This window comes from Dysidea avara, chromosome 11, assembly GCF_963678975.1.
Source record: "Dysidea avara chromosome 11, odDysAvar1.4, whole genome shotgun sequence".
Classification (NCBI taxonomy): Eukaryota; Metazoa; Porifera; class Demospongiae; order Dictyoceratida; family Dysideidae; genus Dysidea; species Dysidea avara.
The window spans coordinates 25,365,266-25,384,612 of NC_089282.1; the positions used below are offsets into that span (position 1 = coordinate 25,365,266).

Genomic DNA, 19,347 nt, shown 5'->3' on the forward strand with positions numbered 1-19,347 from the left:
CTAATTCAGGCTTGGAATAGGGTCACTGGGTTGTTGTCAATTGTTTTGCAAAGTAATTGGAATCATTGGGATGGAAGTGCACGCATGGCTGTACGTTCTATTAGGGTTGATTGTTCTATTGAAGGAAGTAAATTACTGTAATTAGCAGGAACCACAATTAAATCTACACGCATTTCCTGCCACCGCTTCATCCAGGTGAGACAATACAGCTACAATAAGATGGTTATTTAGTCACCCCGGAAGCTTATAAATGGCTCACCGTTGTATTGAAGTAAGGAGAAAAGACCAGTTCTATATCTACGCTCTTCAGGTAAAGAAATTAACACTTGCGTGGTGTGCATTAGACGATAAGGGTGTTGAGGAGTGTGTTATATATAGACTTACTTGTATGCAGATCCCACCGAGTATTAGTAGTGATGTTGGCGTTTTGTTGGGCGTGTCATTCGCGACCACCTTCATGCCAGAAGCAGCTGATGAGGTAGCCGTTGTTGGCTGCTGTGCCTGTCTAACTTACCATGATGGGCGCCAACCAGAGTGGCAAGAAGAAGCAGAGTTTGTCAAAGCTCATTACCCAGCTGGTAAGGTGTATTTGTGATGAAAGAACAGTAGACATTGTAACTATATCATGTTCCCAGGTGTGTGTCCCTGTGGAATATTCCTGAGAGGCAAATTAGCTGCTAAGGCTCAGGACCAGCATAAAGTTAAAGAAGTCTGCAAGCGGTTGCTGCGGACTGGTTCAGGATACCAAGTATGTTGATCAAGAACATAATAATGTATGCAAATAGTGCTCTTTTGATTTTAATCCTCTTTCTCAACCATGATATTTAGTCTACTCCTTGTGCATGGTTGGGCGTGTTGTTATAGCTTTGTGCATAAGCAGGGTTTGGTTATCTATTAATGCAGCATACCTTGTTTATCAACTTTAAGGCAAATGTAGTGCAAGTCAGGCGTGTGTTTTTTACATTAATGATACTTCAGGATCATATGGTACAAGATTTCTGTCCAGATCAATTTTCCCACTCGTACACGAATGTCTTATGAAGATCTGGAAAGTAACTTAAGCCCATTGACCTACCCAAGTATTTATGGATCACTCATTGATGGATCACTCATAGACACATCCTGTATAAATGTCGTAAAGAGAATTCTACCACATTCTTTTCCCTCCAAAATTTTAGTATCATACATGTACTGCATAAGGCAGAATTTTGGAAGGAGAAAAATTTGGGCAGATTTGTTTTTATTTGCCAAGTTTATTTGTCATTTCTACAAGACTTATTGGGCACGTACATCTATAAAACTTGGTATTCATTATCTGCCATATAAAACATGACTGCAAGTGCTATATGCAAAATATAATACATACAAATAGTCTTGAGATGGAATACAATATTTGTCTCTTGCTCACTCTTTTACGTGCTATGTTTTAGAGCTGTGCAATAATAAAGATAATAAGATTATCGAGATAAGTATCAATGCAATTATCGTTATCGTGGCAGTTTTCGTTATCGTGATAATAGCAAACTTCTGCATACCACAGGAAACCAATCTACAATGTATAAATAGCAGTCATTTATCACTCATATTTTGTAACGATTTAGGGAATTTTTAGATGCAGGTTTTCTATTGTGATTAGTCCTGTAAATTTTTACAAAGAGTAAAAATGTTTGTAATGGTATTTGTGATTTATACAACTATCGTGATTTATACAACTATCGTGATAATCGTGATAATAAGTAGCATTATCGAGATACCAGAAATTTTATTATCACACAGCTCTACTATGTTTCTTGTATAGCATAAGCAAGGTGATGATTTAATCAAACTGAGGTAGACAACATGTGTAAAGCAATCCAAACAGTGTACTTGTGAAATCCATCACCTTTATTCACCACTGCGTCCATCCAGAAACACCTAGCCATTTAGTGTCTCATCATCCATGCCCAGTGCTATACTGTCCAGGTTGTCTCATGTGCCTACCGATATTGAACTAGTACGTACTGCAGTAGGCACCTGTCAGGCTGAAGCGATGCCGAACAGTGAATTCAGTAAGTAAATTCGAGATGGCTTCGATCTGTTTATCCTTTAAATGAATCTTAATTAGCTCCGATGTCTCTTTTATAGCGTTTTGAAAGCTCATCCTCATCGTGTAACAAGACTCACAACCGGAGCAGGAATGTATGAATATTTCATTGTTTTACTGACGTCATCGGCACCTCCTTTGAGGCCAATGTTATTCAATTAGCGTCCCCAGTGTCTGAGGATGGCTCAGAAGTAAACAGCTATTGGAGTTGCACCAGACTCTCTTTTCCCCACCCAATATACGGAAAAAAGCGGTCTGGCCACGCGAGACTAGCTAACCCGCGGCCCAGATGCAAATGATGACAGCGAGCCCTTGTTTTGTGCTGTACTACGGGTTTGTGCGAAATGCTAATAGCATGTCTGGTAGAACAGTTATTTAAAACAAAAGGTCGTTGAGCTGTTGGCGTCCTAGGTCACAGGATCCACATTGTATACATGATACGGAACCGTAGGTAGGAACTTACGAAAAAGGATTCCTCTTTTGAGACGATGAGTGGCTGTTCACGGTGTATCAATGGCCTCTGGTCATTGATTAAAACAAACTTCCAGTTCGCTCCTATAGCTGGTGATGAAATCGAAGGAGGTATGTATGCCAGTAGAAGGTCTAGCACCATTGAGAAATATCATGATGATGAAAGCATCACATTTACAGGATTGCTTGGTATCTTAGTTCTTCACATAAAACTTTACTGTGGATCTTGCACTTTGACACATGGTAAGGTGTCAGTGGTGTACTCTTGTGCACATGCGCTCACAACTTATTTCTATTTATGGCGCACACTGCAGCCAGGCCTTCCTCCATTAACTCCGGTTAACTTTAGTTAACCTCCATTATATTTGTCATATAGAACAGTTTACACTGACCGACTAACTGCCTACCTGCCTAATGCCTTCAGACAAGCATAACTCAATAGCGGCTAAGACTATGGGCTTCGGCGCCTCCTTTATGGCCAATGTTATTCAATTAGCGTCCCCAGTGTCTGGGGGTGGCTCAGAAGTAAACAGCTATTGGAGTTGCACCAGACTCTTTCCCCACCCAATATATGGAAAAAAGCGGCCTGGCCACACAAGACTACGGGTTAGCTATACGTAGCTAAGAAATGTCTGTGCACTGCTTAATTAAACTGCCTCTATCAGCTTAAAATATGCTGCAGTCGGTGCATAATTATGCTATATCAAAATTCAGAATAGGGTAGCTACACTGTACGTACAAAAAAGGTGCTAATACTTGGTTCTGATTAGAGGTGTATCAATATACCGATACATATCATATCGGTGGCCGATAAAACCCGTACTATACACTGATATTCAACTGAACTATCCTGATGATACTGTCCAATGATCAAGCTACATTATAAACCCTATTACTTAGCTAACAAGGGCAGGAAAGAGTAGTTATTTTTTTCTCTAAAGGCAGTATGCGACGCGAAGCCATCTAAGTGCATGCATAATTACTGATTGTTGTCACAAAGCTTACCTATCATATAACAAACACTCAAAGTGGCGAACCTGGGGAAACAGATGAACCAAGAGCTCAGCATAAAACAACCAGTCATCTCTACAAGCCATTAAAATGCGGATTAATGCGGAGTAATCCTTGGCAAGGGCACGTATTAAAATATTTGTGGGTGCCTTGTAGCCTTGTAGTCTGAGCTATCAATAGAGGCCACACCACCATGGGTAACCAAGCATAGCCAGTGCTCCTAAAACTGTCTTCAGTAGTTAAAATAAAGTTGAACATGGCAATTGTGGTTCCTCAAATATAAATAGCTACATAAACTTACAGTAGTATTAGATCAGTATCATATCGGTTTCCAAATGATTAATCTCAGTATTGGATCGGTTTAGTTTCCTTATATCGGTACACCTCTAGTTATAATAATTGAACCTAAATTTCAGATTAATCTCTCCACCAAACATGCCAACTCATCACTGTGCTTTCTACAGGGTGTTTATTAATAGTTTGCGGAAGTCAGGTAACTTGGAAATCATTCAAAACATGAAGAACAAAGTGGTCAAGGCCTGGAGATTTTTCTTCAAAAACATTGTGTAAATTTCCGAAGCCATATACATGCATGCAGTGGGTAAAAGGTGCAGATTGCTTGTAGGTGATAACCTTTCCTGGCTGGATCAAAAAAAAAGAACTATAATTAGAAGTCTCAGTCAGTGTACCTGAAGGAGATTGAAGAAAACTCAAAACACTTCATAAACAGTTACAACAATTAACAATATTTAAACACTGCACTCTGGGCTTACTGCACAATTATGTCAGTAGTACATCCCACTCCTTATTGTAACAACTTGAAGGAAAAAATTAGGGTACATAGCTATCCCCCTAAAGTTTCTGAAGTGCCTACTAAACCCCTTAAAGGTACAGAGTGCAAACAGCACTTTGTTCCTTCAAGGACGTGACCACCCACCTACCTTGGTGCGGCTTAACAATTGTAATTAAGTAAGATTATAATTATACACAAAGCCGGCAGATCTCTAGATAGACCAACTCCTATCTAAGAAGCTGGAATTGCTCAAGTATCACCTATAGCAATGCACGAATGGTTTTAAAAGTATATAGGAGCACCGTGTTTGTATTTATTCACCTCAAGAATAGCAGTAAACACACCGAGCAGAATTAAGCCACAGAGAAAGCCAAGCAATAATTTGCTGCAACAGTCAAGCAGGGCTACTTATGTAATAGCTTTATCCATGCATCCTTCCGTTCCTAGGACCTTAGTGGGTTGGACATTTATGGTATTTATGATACCAGTGGGTTGGCATTGCCTGTTATAACAAGTAGCTATCGATTTAAACTACATAACTGTTCACTGATTTTCATCTTAAGAATGATTTTGCACATTCTATTTCACAAACTTCAAGTTTGTTGCCTATAAAGAGCTAGAGGTTAAACGACCATACTAGGGTTAAGGTCAGAAATAATGTCTAAAGGAAATGTCAATAAGTCCCAAGCTTTTATCTAAGGGCTTTAACTACACTGACTAAATTGCTCAGTGACCTTATAGGACGGCTAATAAAGAGAACACTGATAGACAAATCTTCTACTAAGCTCAGGCCACTTGACCCCATTCGCTGCTCAAGTACAAGCTAGAGATGTGCTCCATCAATATTATTATTTTTATAAGCTGCCAGGTCTCTAACCCACTAACTACATCAAAATCTTCAGGAAGTGTCACTGTTCCCACAATAGCTATATTCATATTTTCTAAGTGTAAGCATATACAGCAAGTGTCTCCTCTCCCAAAGGGACAATTACGCAAACATTTACACCAAGCTACAAAATTTACTTCATAAGCTCAAGCCAATGTCTCGTGCAACCCTTGTTACAGATAGCTGCAAAGTCAATCAAATGTTACGTTGATATCGAGCAAATAAATGGTTAAGATCAAGTTGATGCTCTACACTACCCATACTCCAAATAGCTGCATAATCTGTGTCAAGTGCAAAAGAAATACTTGAGTGTTCCATGCAATCTAGACTCTGCATGACTAGACAAGTGTGAGCTTTAAGCCAAGGTTAATGCTCTACACAACCTATGCTCTGCAAGTTTAAGCAAGTGCTTAATAAACAATGCTGAAGCTAATGTTCTACACAACCTACGCTCTGCAAGATTAAGCAAGCAAGTGTCAGAAACAATGCTTAATCCCAAGTTAAGGGTCTACACAACCTACGCTCTGCAAGTTTAAGCAAGTGCTTAATAAACAGTGTTTATAAGCTCAAACTTGTGTTCTATGCGACCTATACTGTAGAAGATTAAGCAAGAGTCAAGAAACAACGCAACTTACACTCAGGTAGATTAAGCTGGTGTTCTATGCAACCTATGTTCTGCTAGATAAAGCAAGTGTTAAAATATTATTTAAAAAAAAAAAAATGCTTAAGTTCAAGGTAATACTCTAAACAACCTATGCTCTGCAACATTAACCCTTCACTCAACTTAAGGCTCAAATGACCGGTCAACCTACAAGAATCTTCACATATACTGGAGGTAAGGACATACTTATGGGCCAAAGCCAGACTGACGAATTGATCTCTCCCACTCAAGTATAACCGGAACTAGGTAATAGAATTAATTAGCATTGCTGCTAACTAGTAGCTGTATGATTTTTAAAAAGTTATATCAACTGCAGCAAACATTCATTTATGAGCACTGCACTCTGCAACAGTGTACAACCAACAATGAACATTACTTAATTATCTTACATTTGCAATGAGGATTTCTTATATTGATATCAAAGGGCTAAATCTTTAGAAAAGTAGCTGATTTTCTCAAATGCTTTAGATATACACACTGACTGCACTGCTTAAACTAATGCATGAACTACTTCCGTCCACCATGGACGTGATCACCCACCCCTGTGGTGCGGTTTAACAATTGTAATTGAGTTTAGCATAGGCATGTGTTTTCTTGACGTGTATGTCAACCACTGCCAGATGGAGCATATAGGGTTGCTCATCGTAGCACACCAAGAAGTCACCTTCTTTATGATACCCCCCAGAGAAAGACAAGAGCATACATCTCAACAACCTCTTCAGGCTTACTCAGTGATCCACAATTAAAGAATGTGGGCTGAATCCACTGATGAATAGTCACTTATAACATACACGATTGTACAAGAATGATTGCTTTCCTTTTGGCCTTCCAGCGGCTAACAGATGTGGTTCTTTTTTTCCATAGGGATTTTCCCTACAAGTTATTCGATTGTGGTACCACTTATGGGAGGCAATAAACAGAGGTGCGATCACATCATTATAAATGAACTGCGTGGGCAGTATTGGGTCAAGGACTACATTGAAAATAAAATTGGCATTGAACCAGTATTAATAAGCGTGCTAATGGTGACAGATATGATATGTACCAATAGAAAAAGTGATATGGGGCGCGCTGTGGTCCTGGGCTTTCCTCCAAATACATTCTAGTGTTTCAATGCCTGCCATTACTTACATTCCTTCTGGACGTTAAGTACTGTTTTTTTACCGTGATATTCCCTGCGAGGTTTTGTCTTGTACTGTATTGTTATTATATCGTCATGTTGAGCCACAGTTAAAGTTTCATCTGTGTTGTTTTGGTTTCAGTTTTTGTTTTCTACTGAGTATATACTAGTGGCAGTGCTGGGTACCCCAGAAGAGGACTCTATGGAGCACCCTGTAGCTCACTGTTACCTCTACAATAGTGTCACTAACAAAGTGTCTACTGTGTCTCCCATTATTGTGACTGGACTGAGCCAATGGTGTGAGGATAAGTCAGTGATATTTAGGCTGCTTGCCTCCTTCTATCTTGAGGTCCCTGCTACCGATAATGGTAAATTGTGTATCATTTATCTGTATTAAAGTTGTCCTCAAATACATGTGTGGGCTCAAATTTACCATGGTGCTTATTAAATACCCCTGCCTATTTCCTAATAGACCCCTGCCCCTTCACTACCACTTGAACCTGAGCTCAGATGTTGGGTCAATTATTTACCATATAACTTGAAAGGAAAGTTTGGCGAGTGAGTGGTGTTTTGCCAAACTAAAATGCACCAAATTGTTTGTCCAATATAAATCTGTTAGCTACTAACAAATGTACTAAACTTTTTCTGACCAAAATCATATCACTGTTCCTCTTGCCAGACTTTCTGGCTATTATAACCTGGACTTCTGCATGGATAAATATAATGTATGTGTGTGCATGTACTGTATCATAGTGTAGACATGGGATATTGTTATAGTATACAGTCAACACATACACACCATTAGATATACACTCAATAACATGTACTAGTGTACTTGCAAGTTGATACAACATTTGCCATACCTGTTGGCACTCAAGAAGCCATTTCAAACTCCATAGAGAGTAAAATAAAATATGAACACAACATAGTCTGGTGTATATAGTCTTTATATGATTGTGCAGTCTCATGAAATTGTATTCCCGAGATAATGATTTATTGATTTGTCTAGAAAATCTTTTGTGAAGCCAAAATTATGTTACATTACTCTTTAGTTTAGTGGAGACACTGTGTTGTGTGTTAGGTTGTGTGTGTCTGTGAGGTAAAGCAATGCATTATGATCGTTGCCAGGTGCTGTGTATAATGAAGTGTATGCAGTCGTTGTAATAGATGTGGTGTATACAACCAGTCTTTCTTGTTTGTAGTTACTGTTGCACTAAAGGAGAGTTTCATGAAGGAGACAGATCTGCGGTCACATGGGGTAACACTCTACATCCCCTCGTTTGGCATCACAATGAGTTCTAACTCATACATCGGTAGTGACCGGATGTTGCGGACCGTAGCTGACCTCTGGGAACTACACAGAGACAGCATGGATAAAGAGAAGGTATTATTATTATAAGTGTAGGTAGAGGTTTTCAAGAAGTGATTTAGTTGGCAGTAAATGTACTGGTGTTCCTCTAAGATAAATATCCAACAACTATTTGTTCAACTTTTGTTCTTTATATATACATAGCCGGAAGAGTATCCTTATTTCAATAGTACTGTTTGTTTAGGACCCAGAGAGATGTCCAGCTTTTGGTCCACAGGGATGTGCGATGCACTGTAGCCATTGGTGTGAAAAATGTACAATAATTATTGGACCAATATTAATATTGGTACCAACAGTTAATTAAGTCGAGTAGTAAAATTACTAAAACTGTATGTACACATTTATCTATTTGTTTATTTGTTAACCAACTCCCAGGGACTTGGTGGAAGCATAAAGTATTCAAATGGTTATCATACGTAACATGTTCTAACATGTTCTAAATTTACGTTAGTTGGACAGGCAAGGTCAACCTGTTGGTTGGTAGTCAATGTGACAAATATCAATGACTTATTATTCATGAGTGCTACACCTTATCAATATACTGAGAATGCTATGTATATAGTTGTGTTGGAATCAGATGTACAGGATGTAGACACTATTTCCTTTCAATACAATTAATATGGTGTAAATTTATCAGCCAACTATGAATACTGTTCTACTGAGACCTTGATCAAGACACCTTGATCATGGCACTACTTTGATCAAGACACAGTAGTGTGTGTCTAGTGTAGCCAAAGAAGCCTAGGTGATAAACGTACCTTTGTCTACACAACAAAGTGGTTTTTCATGTTCCCTTCACAGCATTTATCCTGATTGTTTGGTACTAGTACTAATCTGTATACCAAATTTGAGCACAAGAAGTCCTTGAAATGTAAGCCCCCAAAGTTAGTCTAAATTCTTTTTTTTGTATATTGCACACTGTATAAAAGCTGTCATAAAACCTTTATCTGTAATCCAATCAATTTATAGTGTAATAGCCACTAACAGCGTCCAAAAGTGAATGAAGTTTTGAGCCGAGTTTAGTGTGCGATGTTCCATCCAGCAAATACACCTTAAATTAAATGAAAATTGTCAGTATCTGCATTGCTGGGTTGTGCATAGCATAGCCAGCTCTGTGCTATTTACAACAGTGATTTCAGATTAGCTTGTGTGATTATCCTATTAGGATATTTTTATTATGTAGTGACTGTTCTATTAGAGTATTTGGTCTTTTCATACAAATGTGTTAAGTTGCTGTTTCTCAACGTTTAACCAACAGAGCCTGCACCTTTTATACTGATGCTGTTTCCAGCAGTTTGTTATCCATAAATTTTGCTAGCATAGTACTTATCAGAGTCATTAGTTTTTTAACCCTTAAACGCGCATGAAACTTTTGGGGAATGCGTGTTTACACATTTCACGTGTTCATGGTGACATTAGGTGGGGGTAGCTCAACTCCTTTAGCCTAAAACTACACATTGATCAAAATTCTATTCACTGGGCTACTTGGGCAAGGTTACATAAACACTGTAACAGTGGAAACTTACTTGGTATGAGGCGAAGAACAACGGTGATCAGTGTTATCCATCAACCAAGCTTCTCGCCACATGTTTGATTGTTGATTTAATCACGTGAGCTTTGTATGGCCTAATGCGAAATTTAATGCTGAAGCGAACAAAGCCTTTTGGAAGTTGATTGGAACAACCGCCATCAAGTTATGGATCATTTTATAAAGGTATGTAAAGGTTTTGCGTGTTTATTTAATGAAAAGTTGATTACACGGCAAGTTCTGGCATCATGCTTTAGCACAAAGGGGAAAGCCCTAGGTACCATTGTAAAGCTTATTGCATTAGAAGTAGATGAAGTAAATTGCTTAGCCATAGGAGGTATGCTTCGAAAGTTATAGCACTTTGTTTACAGCCATGCGTATTTGCCTATATATAGGCTTATACGTGTTTAAGGGTTAAGGAGTAATGGGTTCCAGTTAGGGGTGGCGTCACCAGTCCAGTTGATCAGGTTTCAACTTGACTTCTTTTTGTAAAGATCAATATACTCTAATAGAGTAGTCAGTTACCTAGTTTCTTGGATGGTATTGTGAAATATATATTCAGATTCTTTCTATTTCAAAATTTTTTCCTGGGGAAGCAAGCCCCCATGTGTAGTATGGTACACTTTGTCCTACCACTATGCAATAATTTCTACATGTCAACCTGACCACTTTCAAATTCATTGCTCCACCCCTGATTCCAATACTATCTGCAAATATTGGCTTTTGATCTGAGCAGTCATTGTCTTGCAATTTGCAAATGGCTAGTCTACCCTTTTCTCAATGAATCCAGTCAGAGGCAAAGCCAAGGACAAGTTAATAAACTTTTTTGATATATGGTAGTCCCTCCATTATTCAGCCATCGATTATCCGAGCGTTCTGTTATCTGAACTGTGAAGTGTATGTTCTATTAGAGTATTTTGACTAAGGTGTGTGTTCTATTTGAGTGAGTTCTATAAATGTATGGGCTTCGTGTATCCTAACTTTTCCATTATCTGAACACACTTAGAACCCAATGAGTTCGGATAATGGAGGGACCAAGGTAACTGGCTTATATCCGATACTTGTGGATACTTTGATATATTTGGCTTTGTATGTAGTTGCATAAACATGTTATATTGTGATTGCCAACATAGCATGTTTAATTGATTTTGCTGCATTTTCCATTTTGCAACAAACACTTCTTTTCTGTCAAAGGCAATGATTAAACTTTTACTGGACTGTTGTCTTGGCAACACTGCCTGCCATACAATTCCAAAGTATGGCTTCACTGAGATATAATGCCACTTTTGGTTTTACTCTTCACTGTGTTAGAGTAGTTGAATAGAGATCTGTTTGTAAACAATCGACTGTTTGAAATTAATGTATTTTCAGTTTATACTATTCCCCATTTTAGTTCGAATGATCGATTTCTCTGCTGTATAAACAAACAGCACCAGTAATTTCTTTTTATCCATTGTAAATTGTACCAAACTTTCTTGCTATCAGTTTGTTGTATAGGATCTCTCTATTGTATGTGTATTAGTTACATGTGTTTTGTATTCTTGTCACAGTTAAAGCCTCTCAGTGCGGAAGTGCTTAATCTTGAGTTACTATACAGCACCAACCCCAACTCCAGTAGTCCTCCATCAGATAAACACTCTACAGCACCGATCGCTTCATATCAACCTCATGATCTAACTCATCACAATATTCCTGTACCTATTGATGTGGTCGCCATGTTGTCTCTGACTACTCCATTTAATGCCATCTATGATATAATATTGGAGGGGATTTCCCTGCAACTAAAACAAATTGAAAAGTTTACGTTATGGAAGGTGAGCTAGCAATTTTGTTCATGAAAATGAAAATCATGTGAAAGTAAAGATTTTATTGGTGGAGGCTGGTAAAAACAAGATAGCTATAATGAAAACCCAAATAATAATAATAATAATAAGTAAATTCTCATAATGACTTGGTATAGAATGACATCCATATCCCATAATAACACTAATGATTTTGGTTCCAACTGGTCTGCAGTTTACCTCCAGTATAGTCTCCTTGTTGTAACAAAAATAGGCTAACTTGGTCCTAAAGTATTTCCTTTTAGAGAGACCCAACAATTTCCACTGCTCATAGTTCCCACCAATAGAAGTTTACGTTTCATGGACAAATCTTTTAATAGTGAACAGTTACAGCGGTCTTACTATTTCACTCTACACAGGAGACTGAATTGTGTACAGTTAATGTCGACCATTTTGTATTACCCAACCACCACTGTCCCATTACCATGGTGTACCCCTGCAAACCACACAATGGAGCTATGATAAAGGACTCTGATTTGGGTACAGTCCAGTGAATATAATGTTGTAATGATTTATATAGTGTCTTCTCATTGTGTTAGTTGATCTGAGGAGACCGTTACACAATAACTTTATGTTACCTAACAATCGTCCTTACTTGAGACATGCCAACAGGATAACAGCTAAAAACAAAGACACTGGTTAGTGTTCTCTTGTGTCTACATATGCTAGGCACACACTGTGTGTAAACAACATGGCTGCTAAGGACACACCATCTCTAAGAATGTGTCTTTATGAAAGACATCTGTCTAGTTCCCAAATCAACAGTACTAGTAGTTTATACACTACTTAGCTTAGCAAACCTCTTTACTGAGGAAATAAATTCTTGTTGAATCTAGTGTCCATTTTAGGTTATACAATGTTCTACTCTAATAGTACATACAGTGGTTGTAGAGATACATTTCTGTTCTGATATTGTGTTAGGTCACCTCATGAATGTTCACATTGGAGTGAAGCCACCTGGAAGTGAGCTATGTGTGTGTGCGCGCGTACGTGTGTGCGTGCATGCGTGTGTGTGTGTATGTGCATGCGTGTGCGTACTTTGTGGAATTAAGTCACAGTATTGTGTTATGGTTATTTTGCTATTGGAAGATAGTTACGAGGCAAAGTGATATCTGCTAACAATGAACATTCCTGTAAAATACTGCAATAGAGCAGTTGCTTATTTGTATTATTGAAAGTGAGAAGGTTACTGAACTTTTTTTGCAAAACTATGGTAACATGTTAATCATATTTTTTCATCTCTATAAAGGATTAATTTTCAAATTACTACATTCTCTGTGTTTTTATTTTACCTGGAAATGTACATCTTGTGTTTTCCAGTCATCATTAGTTTGCCTGTATTCACACAATGCTGTTAATCTGTTACAGTTGACGGAGGTACCATAGCAACAGTTAATGGCTCATACTCTTATTACCACTACATGCAGGATGGCATGGATGATAAGGTAGTGTAAAGGAACCACTGCTGTTGTGTGGACCTGTCCTTTTAGTGAGGTGTCCCAATTACTTTTAAACCCCTCCTCTAAAATGGGACCAAAAGAAAATTGAGTAGATAGCTGAAAAAGCCTATACTGATGAGGTTTCAGGAAAATATGCATGGGAAAAATTTTGAGGTACTATATTTTAAGAATCTAAGAGCCTATTAAAGATATTTTTAGTTGAGTGAGCCACGTTTCAAACCCTTATTTTATTTAGCCCTTAAACCCACACGTAATTTTTAGTAGCAATGCACTGAAAATGCATACACCAATAAATTGGCTTTTACACATGGCCTCAAACAAAAGCTGTAGCTATTGAACCAATAATGCTACGGCTATGCAATTTGCTCCATTATATTCGTGATGTAATAAGGAAAAAATGATACCTAGGGATTTACCCTTCAATAAAAAACTCACCAAGAAACAGCGTGTGCACAATTAAAACACACATGGCTTCAGAAAATGGATCATAACTCCATCCAAGTTCACTGTATCAAGCTGAAATAAACACTTACATCATTTATTGGAGAATCACTGCATATAAAGCTCACGTAAGTCACACATTTATAAAAATGGCTACCAGGTTGACGAGGTAGGGGAAACCAGACGTCAATCTTCAGTGCTTTGTAACAAGTAAATAAATGTTGTTACGATTATTCATCCTTGTCTAAGTAGCCCAATGAATATACTTTCCAGTGATAGGTGGTTTTTGGACTAATCTAGTTCATACACTACCAGTTTAAAAGCCATCACGCATGCATCCATTAATAATAATAATTGTGTGTATTTCATGCTTTATATAAAAACACCAATATATCGGTGTATGCAGGTTTAAGGGTTAATGCACGAGTTGTTAAAAATTGTTGAGATGTCAGTACAACATGAATGTACTATGGATGGTCACCATACCATGGTCCCCGAGTCTTGTCTGATATGGTGTTACAGTATAGCTCTATTCACTGCTACTGTTACTGGTCTCTCATTGCAGAGCTGGGGATGTGCCTATCGGTCACTACAGACGCTATGGTCATGGTACCTCCATCAAGGATATACCACTAAACCTGTACCCAACCACAGAGTGATCCAGCAGGTGAGGTTGTGTGTGTGTGTGCATGGACAGCTATCAGGGTTTGGTATAGAATTATTTGATGCAAAGCAAAACTGGTTATGTGGCTATTAAGAACATTGATGGTTGTTATATTAGAGTAGTTTGTAGTTGTGTGCTGCTATTAGTGGCCTTGTGAGCACTTTTGTTTCAAATTCTTATTAACCAGGTGGCTACATTACTTAATCACTCTGTACTCAAACTGCCCATTATAACCTCTCTATTACAACAGAGATGAACCTCAGTTACAGTGTTTTGAGATTTATGATTCATATGTTATTCAGTACTGGCTGACCAAGAAATAGACACCCAGTGTTGGGCAGTTACTGTTGAAAACTCGTTTATTTTTGACTAAAGTATACTCATTACTCTTGTTTACCTTAAATGGCAATGATCACATGATTAGCATTTGCAGTTTTATTACATAATAGCGTTAGTTAAGTAATGTGTTAGAACTTTGTTAGGTAATAATATTACTGTAATGCGAGTCAGCGAGTGATGTGTTACAGTGGATCCTCTGTTATCTGAACCCCTTTGTCCTCAGGCAATGGTAAAAGTGTTCAGATATATGACATTGTTTGGATAATACATTTATTATATACTGATACAGAGCTTTGCTGAAAACAGAACATGCATTTGTACTGTAAATACTCTAATAGAACAGTCTTTTTCAATTTTGGACAAGGGTCTACTGTATTTCAATAACACATTTATAGCTCTCCATTACTCATCACTAGCTCATGATATATAACACATTACATAAAGTAATAGTAATAAGTAAAGTGTTACTCCCTACACTGTATACACCCAATGACACCAGCTACATTATCCAAACGCTTGTGTACCACTTCAATGTTCAGATAAGTGAATTGTTTGGATAACCAAAGTCCGTTCATTTGTCAGCACAACACTGATCAACTACTCTAATAGAACAGTCATCTCTTGTGTCAAGGGTTCACAATTAAGTAAGATTGTCCTACAGTAGATACAGACACATACGTATAACACATGCACACATGCACGTACACACACGGTCAGGTGGAAGTTTAACGGTAATGATCATGTCACTTCTACACAGACACTGGTAGATAGTGGAGACAAGCCTCCCTCACTGGTTGGCTCCAAACAGTGGATCGGATCATTTGAAGTCAACGTAGTACTCAACCATCTTCTTGGAGTCACCAGTAAGATACTACACGTCCCCTCAGGGGCTGAGATGGGTAGTCAAGGAAGACAACTACTGCTACACTTCAGGACACATGGCACTCCCATTATGATCGGTACTGTACTAGCTCTAATACAACAATCATCCTCCCTCAGTTGTTTAGATGCATAAGTATTCAGCATAGCAAACCCTCAGTTATATGAGCGCCAATGGTTTCAAGCAATGATAAAAGATGGCAGCAGGTTCGAGGCCACCTAGGTCCAGTCATGGATTTTTTCTCCTTTCTCCAACTTTTCAAACACACCTTAAGTAGCTAAAGTCTTTGAGCAGGCTGTAGGACCAGGTGTCCTACAGACCTTCAGCACTTGTGCTGTAAAGCATTAATAAAAAAATTTAAAAAAAAGTTTTCAGAAAATTGTTTAAACGATTGAGTTTTGTGTAATAGAGCCCACACTCAAAATACTAATCGACTTACATTATACAGTGGATCCTAGCACCCTTGTTCCTACAGTTAGCCTAAAGTATTCAGATAAGTGAAATTGTTTGGCTTTGATTTTTATACAGAGCTTCATTCAATTACTCTAATAGAAGTCACTTGCAGTGACAAAATACTCTAATAGAACAGTCACTGTTGGTGTTCACATAACTGAGGTTTGGATAAACAAGGATCCATTGTAATATAATTGTCATGCAGTAGGTGGTAGTATGTGATAATATTTCATAGTATATTTCACACAATGCAGTTATAATTCATCAATTACCTCATGACAGGTGGAGGAGTACTGGCCCATACCATATTAGGAGTGTGTTATAACAACCAAACTGGAGACATCAAGTTCCTGATACTTGATCCTCACTACACTGGCAAGGATGAGCTGACCACCATATTGAACAAGGTGAGTGTGACAAGCTGCATAACATGTGAGCAACCATGCTATGCATTCACCCAGTTAATTGGGGTGAGCCCCACCAGCTCAGTGGCTATAATTCTACTGACTGCTCTATTAGAGTATTACCCAAAAGTCACTGTTCGGTCAATGCCGGACCATGCACTGTTCTAATTGCACTGTTTGGTGTAAGGGAAATTTTTGAAGATGCACTAAAATGGTATCTGGAGACTACTCTACATACAAAGCCTCTTCTGTTATCATCAAAATGGCTGATGGAAGAGCATACCCCCAGACCCCTTACAAAGCGTGGCAACAAAATTTAAAGTGAGGGGGCTAAGCAGTAGGGCTGTACCGATACCAATATTATGTCGATATCGGTACCGATATTACGAGCATCGGTATCAGTCAATTGCAAGTCTATAGTACAGATACTTTACTTAAGTAGTGTCAGTACTAGTAAAAGTACTATAAGTACTATTAAAAGCTCCTACCTTGCATGTGTGATCTGGTAGACTAGTGGTAAGATCCTGGACTACATTGAGAGTGGCTTGGGTTCAATTCTCCAAGTAGTAATGCCTTTTTTTTTTCTTTTTTCGTTTTTGAGGGTTTTTTATACCACTTTTTTGGTAATACATTTTTGTTGTATGATACTGTTCTGACATTATTATACTGACTAAAAACAGATAAGCTTGGGTGAAAACACTTTGTGAACAATCATTGGTTAGGAATTTCAACACGGCCGTAGTGATCATGTTATATCTCACAGTAATACATATTGGTTACGATTTTTAAATATCGGCTAAATATTATATCGGTTTATTAGAAAACCTGTATCGGAAATAGATGATAAATATTATTGGCTGTAAAATGTGGTATCGGTACAGGCCTACTAAGCAGGATAGTGACCAGTTGATACAATTTGAACAGTGTGTAAAGCTCACTCGCTATGTGGAATATGTGCTTTCTAAGGGGTCTGGAATCATTAAACAATTTGGGCTAGACTTTGCTTTATTCAGTACATGACTGTTCTATTAGAGCATATTGATCTTTAAAGGTGGAGACTCCCTTTACAGCAGGGGCTTTAACCTCTGTATCCCCCGTTGCTATGCCTATGCTCCCTAGCTTGCATGTGCAAACACATGCCCTAGATGTGGATCAATGAGAGCAGATAATCACTGATAATAAATATCACATTAAACCAATAGAAGTGTGCATGACTATGACCTCCACTGCTGTCCATGAAAGGCCTGACCACTCAAAATCTTTGGGCTAACTTTTACAATACTATGCATTGACATATTGCTCTAATACATTGGAACCTGTCTTAGTAGTCACCTGTATAGAATTAGTAAGACCTTTTCGAAAAGGCCAACTTTATGTTCTGCTAGTAACATTTATCTCTGTATAAACATTCACCTGCATATTATCCCATTGACAGACAAATTCTCAGGGACCAGTGGCTAAAATTGCCAAATCATGTCATACTATACACAGAAACAATATATCTAAATACTTGCTATATAAATTAAGGAGCTCAACAATGTTGTTTTGTTTAACATTAACTACAATGAAGTTATCAAGCAGCAATTTCTAAACTGGTAAAAATCAGCCTGCCCAAACAAAGAACGGAATCTTATTTCTAACATGCCTTACCCTACACTATACAGTTTTACTTACAGTGCAATCCACTCCACAGCCAGTTTCTTGTGACTTGTCCTGTTGTGTATGCACATACATGTATGTGCTCGTGTCCACCATGCCACATCCAGCTGTTCCTGATGTATATAACACTTACTTTATTATCGAATAAGATTTTCAACTTGAAGAACAATTTAGCTTGCCAGTTATGAAGTGAAAAGAAACACACTACGCTACTACAGTATATTAAACACATACTAGACTGGGGATTATATGGTTATCCTAGAAGCAGGGTCTTTATGGGTGTATCAGCACATCTTGCTATAAAACACACAATACAAGTTATAGTGAGGCAAATTTTATTCTATGATAAGTTATGATGCCATTCCGCCATATGGTGGTAGTGACATGGGTTAAGGCCAAGAAATTGTGACTGGCTAAGACAGGTTCCACTGTAAAGTGTTCACCAGTTGACAATTACTCTAATAGAGCAGTCTTCTTGCATTCAGATTAGTATGTGTTCCAATGTCATTACAGGGATGGTGTTCATGGAAGAAACTTGACTTTTGGGATAAAGAGGTATGATATTGGTTACTATGGTGATAACATCATGTGGTCTCCTACAGGCACACTACAACATGTGTATGCCTCAGCTAATTGATGGAATATAATGTTTATTTGAATTATATTAAATATTGTTCTTTCACCATTTGTACAGTAGTACTATTTTTGTTTCCTCAATAAGTTATGGTTTTGTAGTATTTAAAGGGGATTGGGGGTGCATGGGGGGCTGAAGCAATCCACGGCTCCCTTTAAAATTTTACTATGTTAACTAGAATGAAAATAGAAGCTACAGTACAGGTACACTTGCATCTACAGTATACATGAGTAATGAAAACATGGAAAGAGTGAGAAGAGCTAATGTGTTCTAGGAATCAACGAGGGGATCAACTGTTTCAAAAGCTGCTAAATGTTGAAATACTCTAATAGAGCAGTCAACTAGAACATTAAAATTATAAAGAGCAAGCTTTGAACCACACTGCCTGTCCTTTACATAAAAGCTGGTTACCATGCACTACTAGAAATTTAATTAATGAATTCACTTATTGTTTTATAACTAGTTCACAGTGCTTATTAAATAAGGGATCAATATTATCTAATCCAAAACAGCCAAGTTGTAAAAAAGAGTGCGGCCCTCAAAAAGGCTATGGTGAAAAAAAGATGTGAAATCCAAGGTGGTGGCCAAGAAATGGCTGTGATGGTAGGTTAATGGTAAAAATTTTAATAACAATTCAGGTGAATTTTGTG

The 19,347-nt window shown here is 38.0% G+C and overlaps 1 protein-coding gene and 1 long non-coding RNA gene across 2 annotated transcripts in view; one reads left to right on the forward strand and one right to left on the reverse strand.

Annotated features, from left to right (window-relative positions):
* The window catches only part of LOC136239146 (uncharacterized), a 223,461-nt gene that overhangs the window by 187,892 nt on the left and 16,222 nt on the right, over nt 1–19,347 (reverse strand). The window lies entirely within an intron of this gene.
* Nucleotides 138–18,779, forward strand: LOC136239140 (ufm1-specific protease 2-like). Its single transcript, XM_066029881.1, has 15 exons — nt 138–310; nt 395–578; nt 636–748; nt 7,168–7,393; nt 8,228–8,409; nt 11,473–11,736; nt 12,123–12,243; nt 12,303–12,401; nt 12,685–12,726; nt 13,132–13,208; nt 14,230–14,331; nt 15,425–15,626; nt 16,283–16,407; nt 18,577–18,618; nt 18,666–18,779. Exons 1-15 carry the CDS (start codon nt 251–253, stop codon nt 18,708–18,710), a joined length of 1,884 nt encoding a protein of 627 aa, XP_065885953.1. The 5' UTR covers nt 138–250; the 3' UTR covers nt 18,711–18,779.

What these genes read in the sequence shown, in the direction of transcription:
- LOC136239140 (XM_066029881.1), top strand. Translation starts at nt 251, where the DNA reads ATGGCTCACCGTTGTATTGAAGTAAGGAGAAAAGACCAGTTCTATATC. An exon ending in AGGATGGCATGGATGATAAG is followed by an intron (nt 13,209 to 14,229) that starts GTAGTGTAAAGG and finishes CTCTCATTGCAG; the next exon opens with AGCTGGGGATGTGCCTATCG. An exon ending in TTGACTTTTGGGATAAAGAG is followed by an intron (nt 18,619 to 18,665) that starts GTATGATATTGG and finishes GGTCTCCTACAG; the next exon opens with GCACACTACAACATGTGTAT.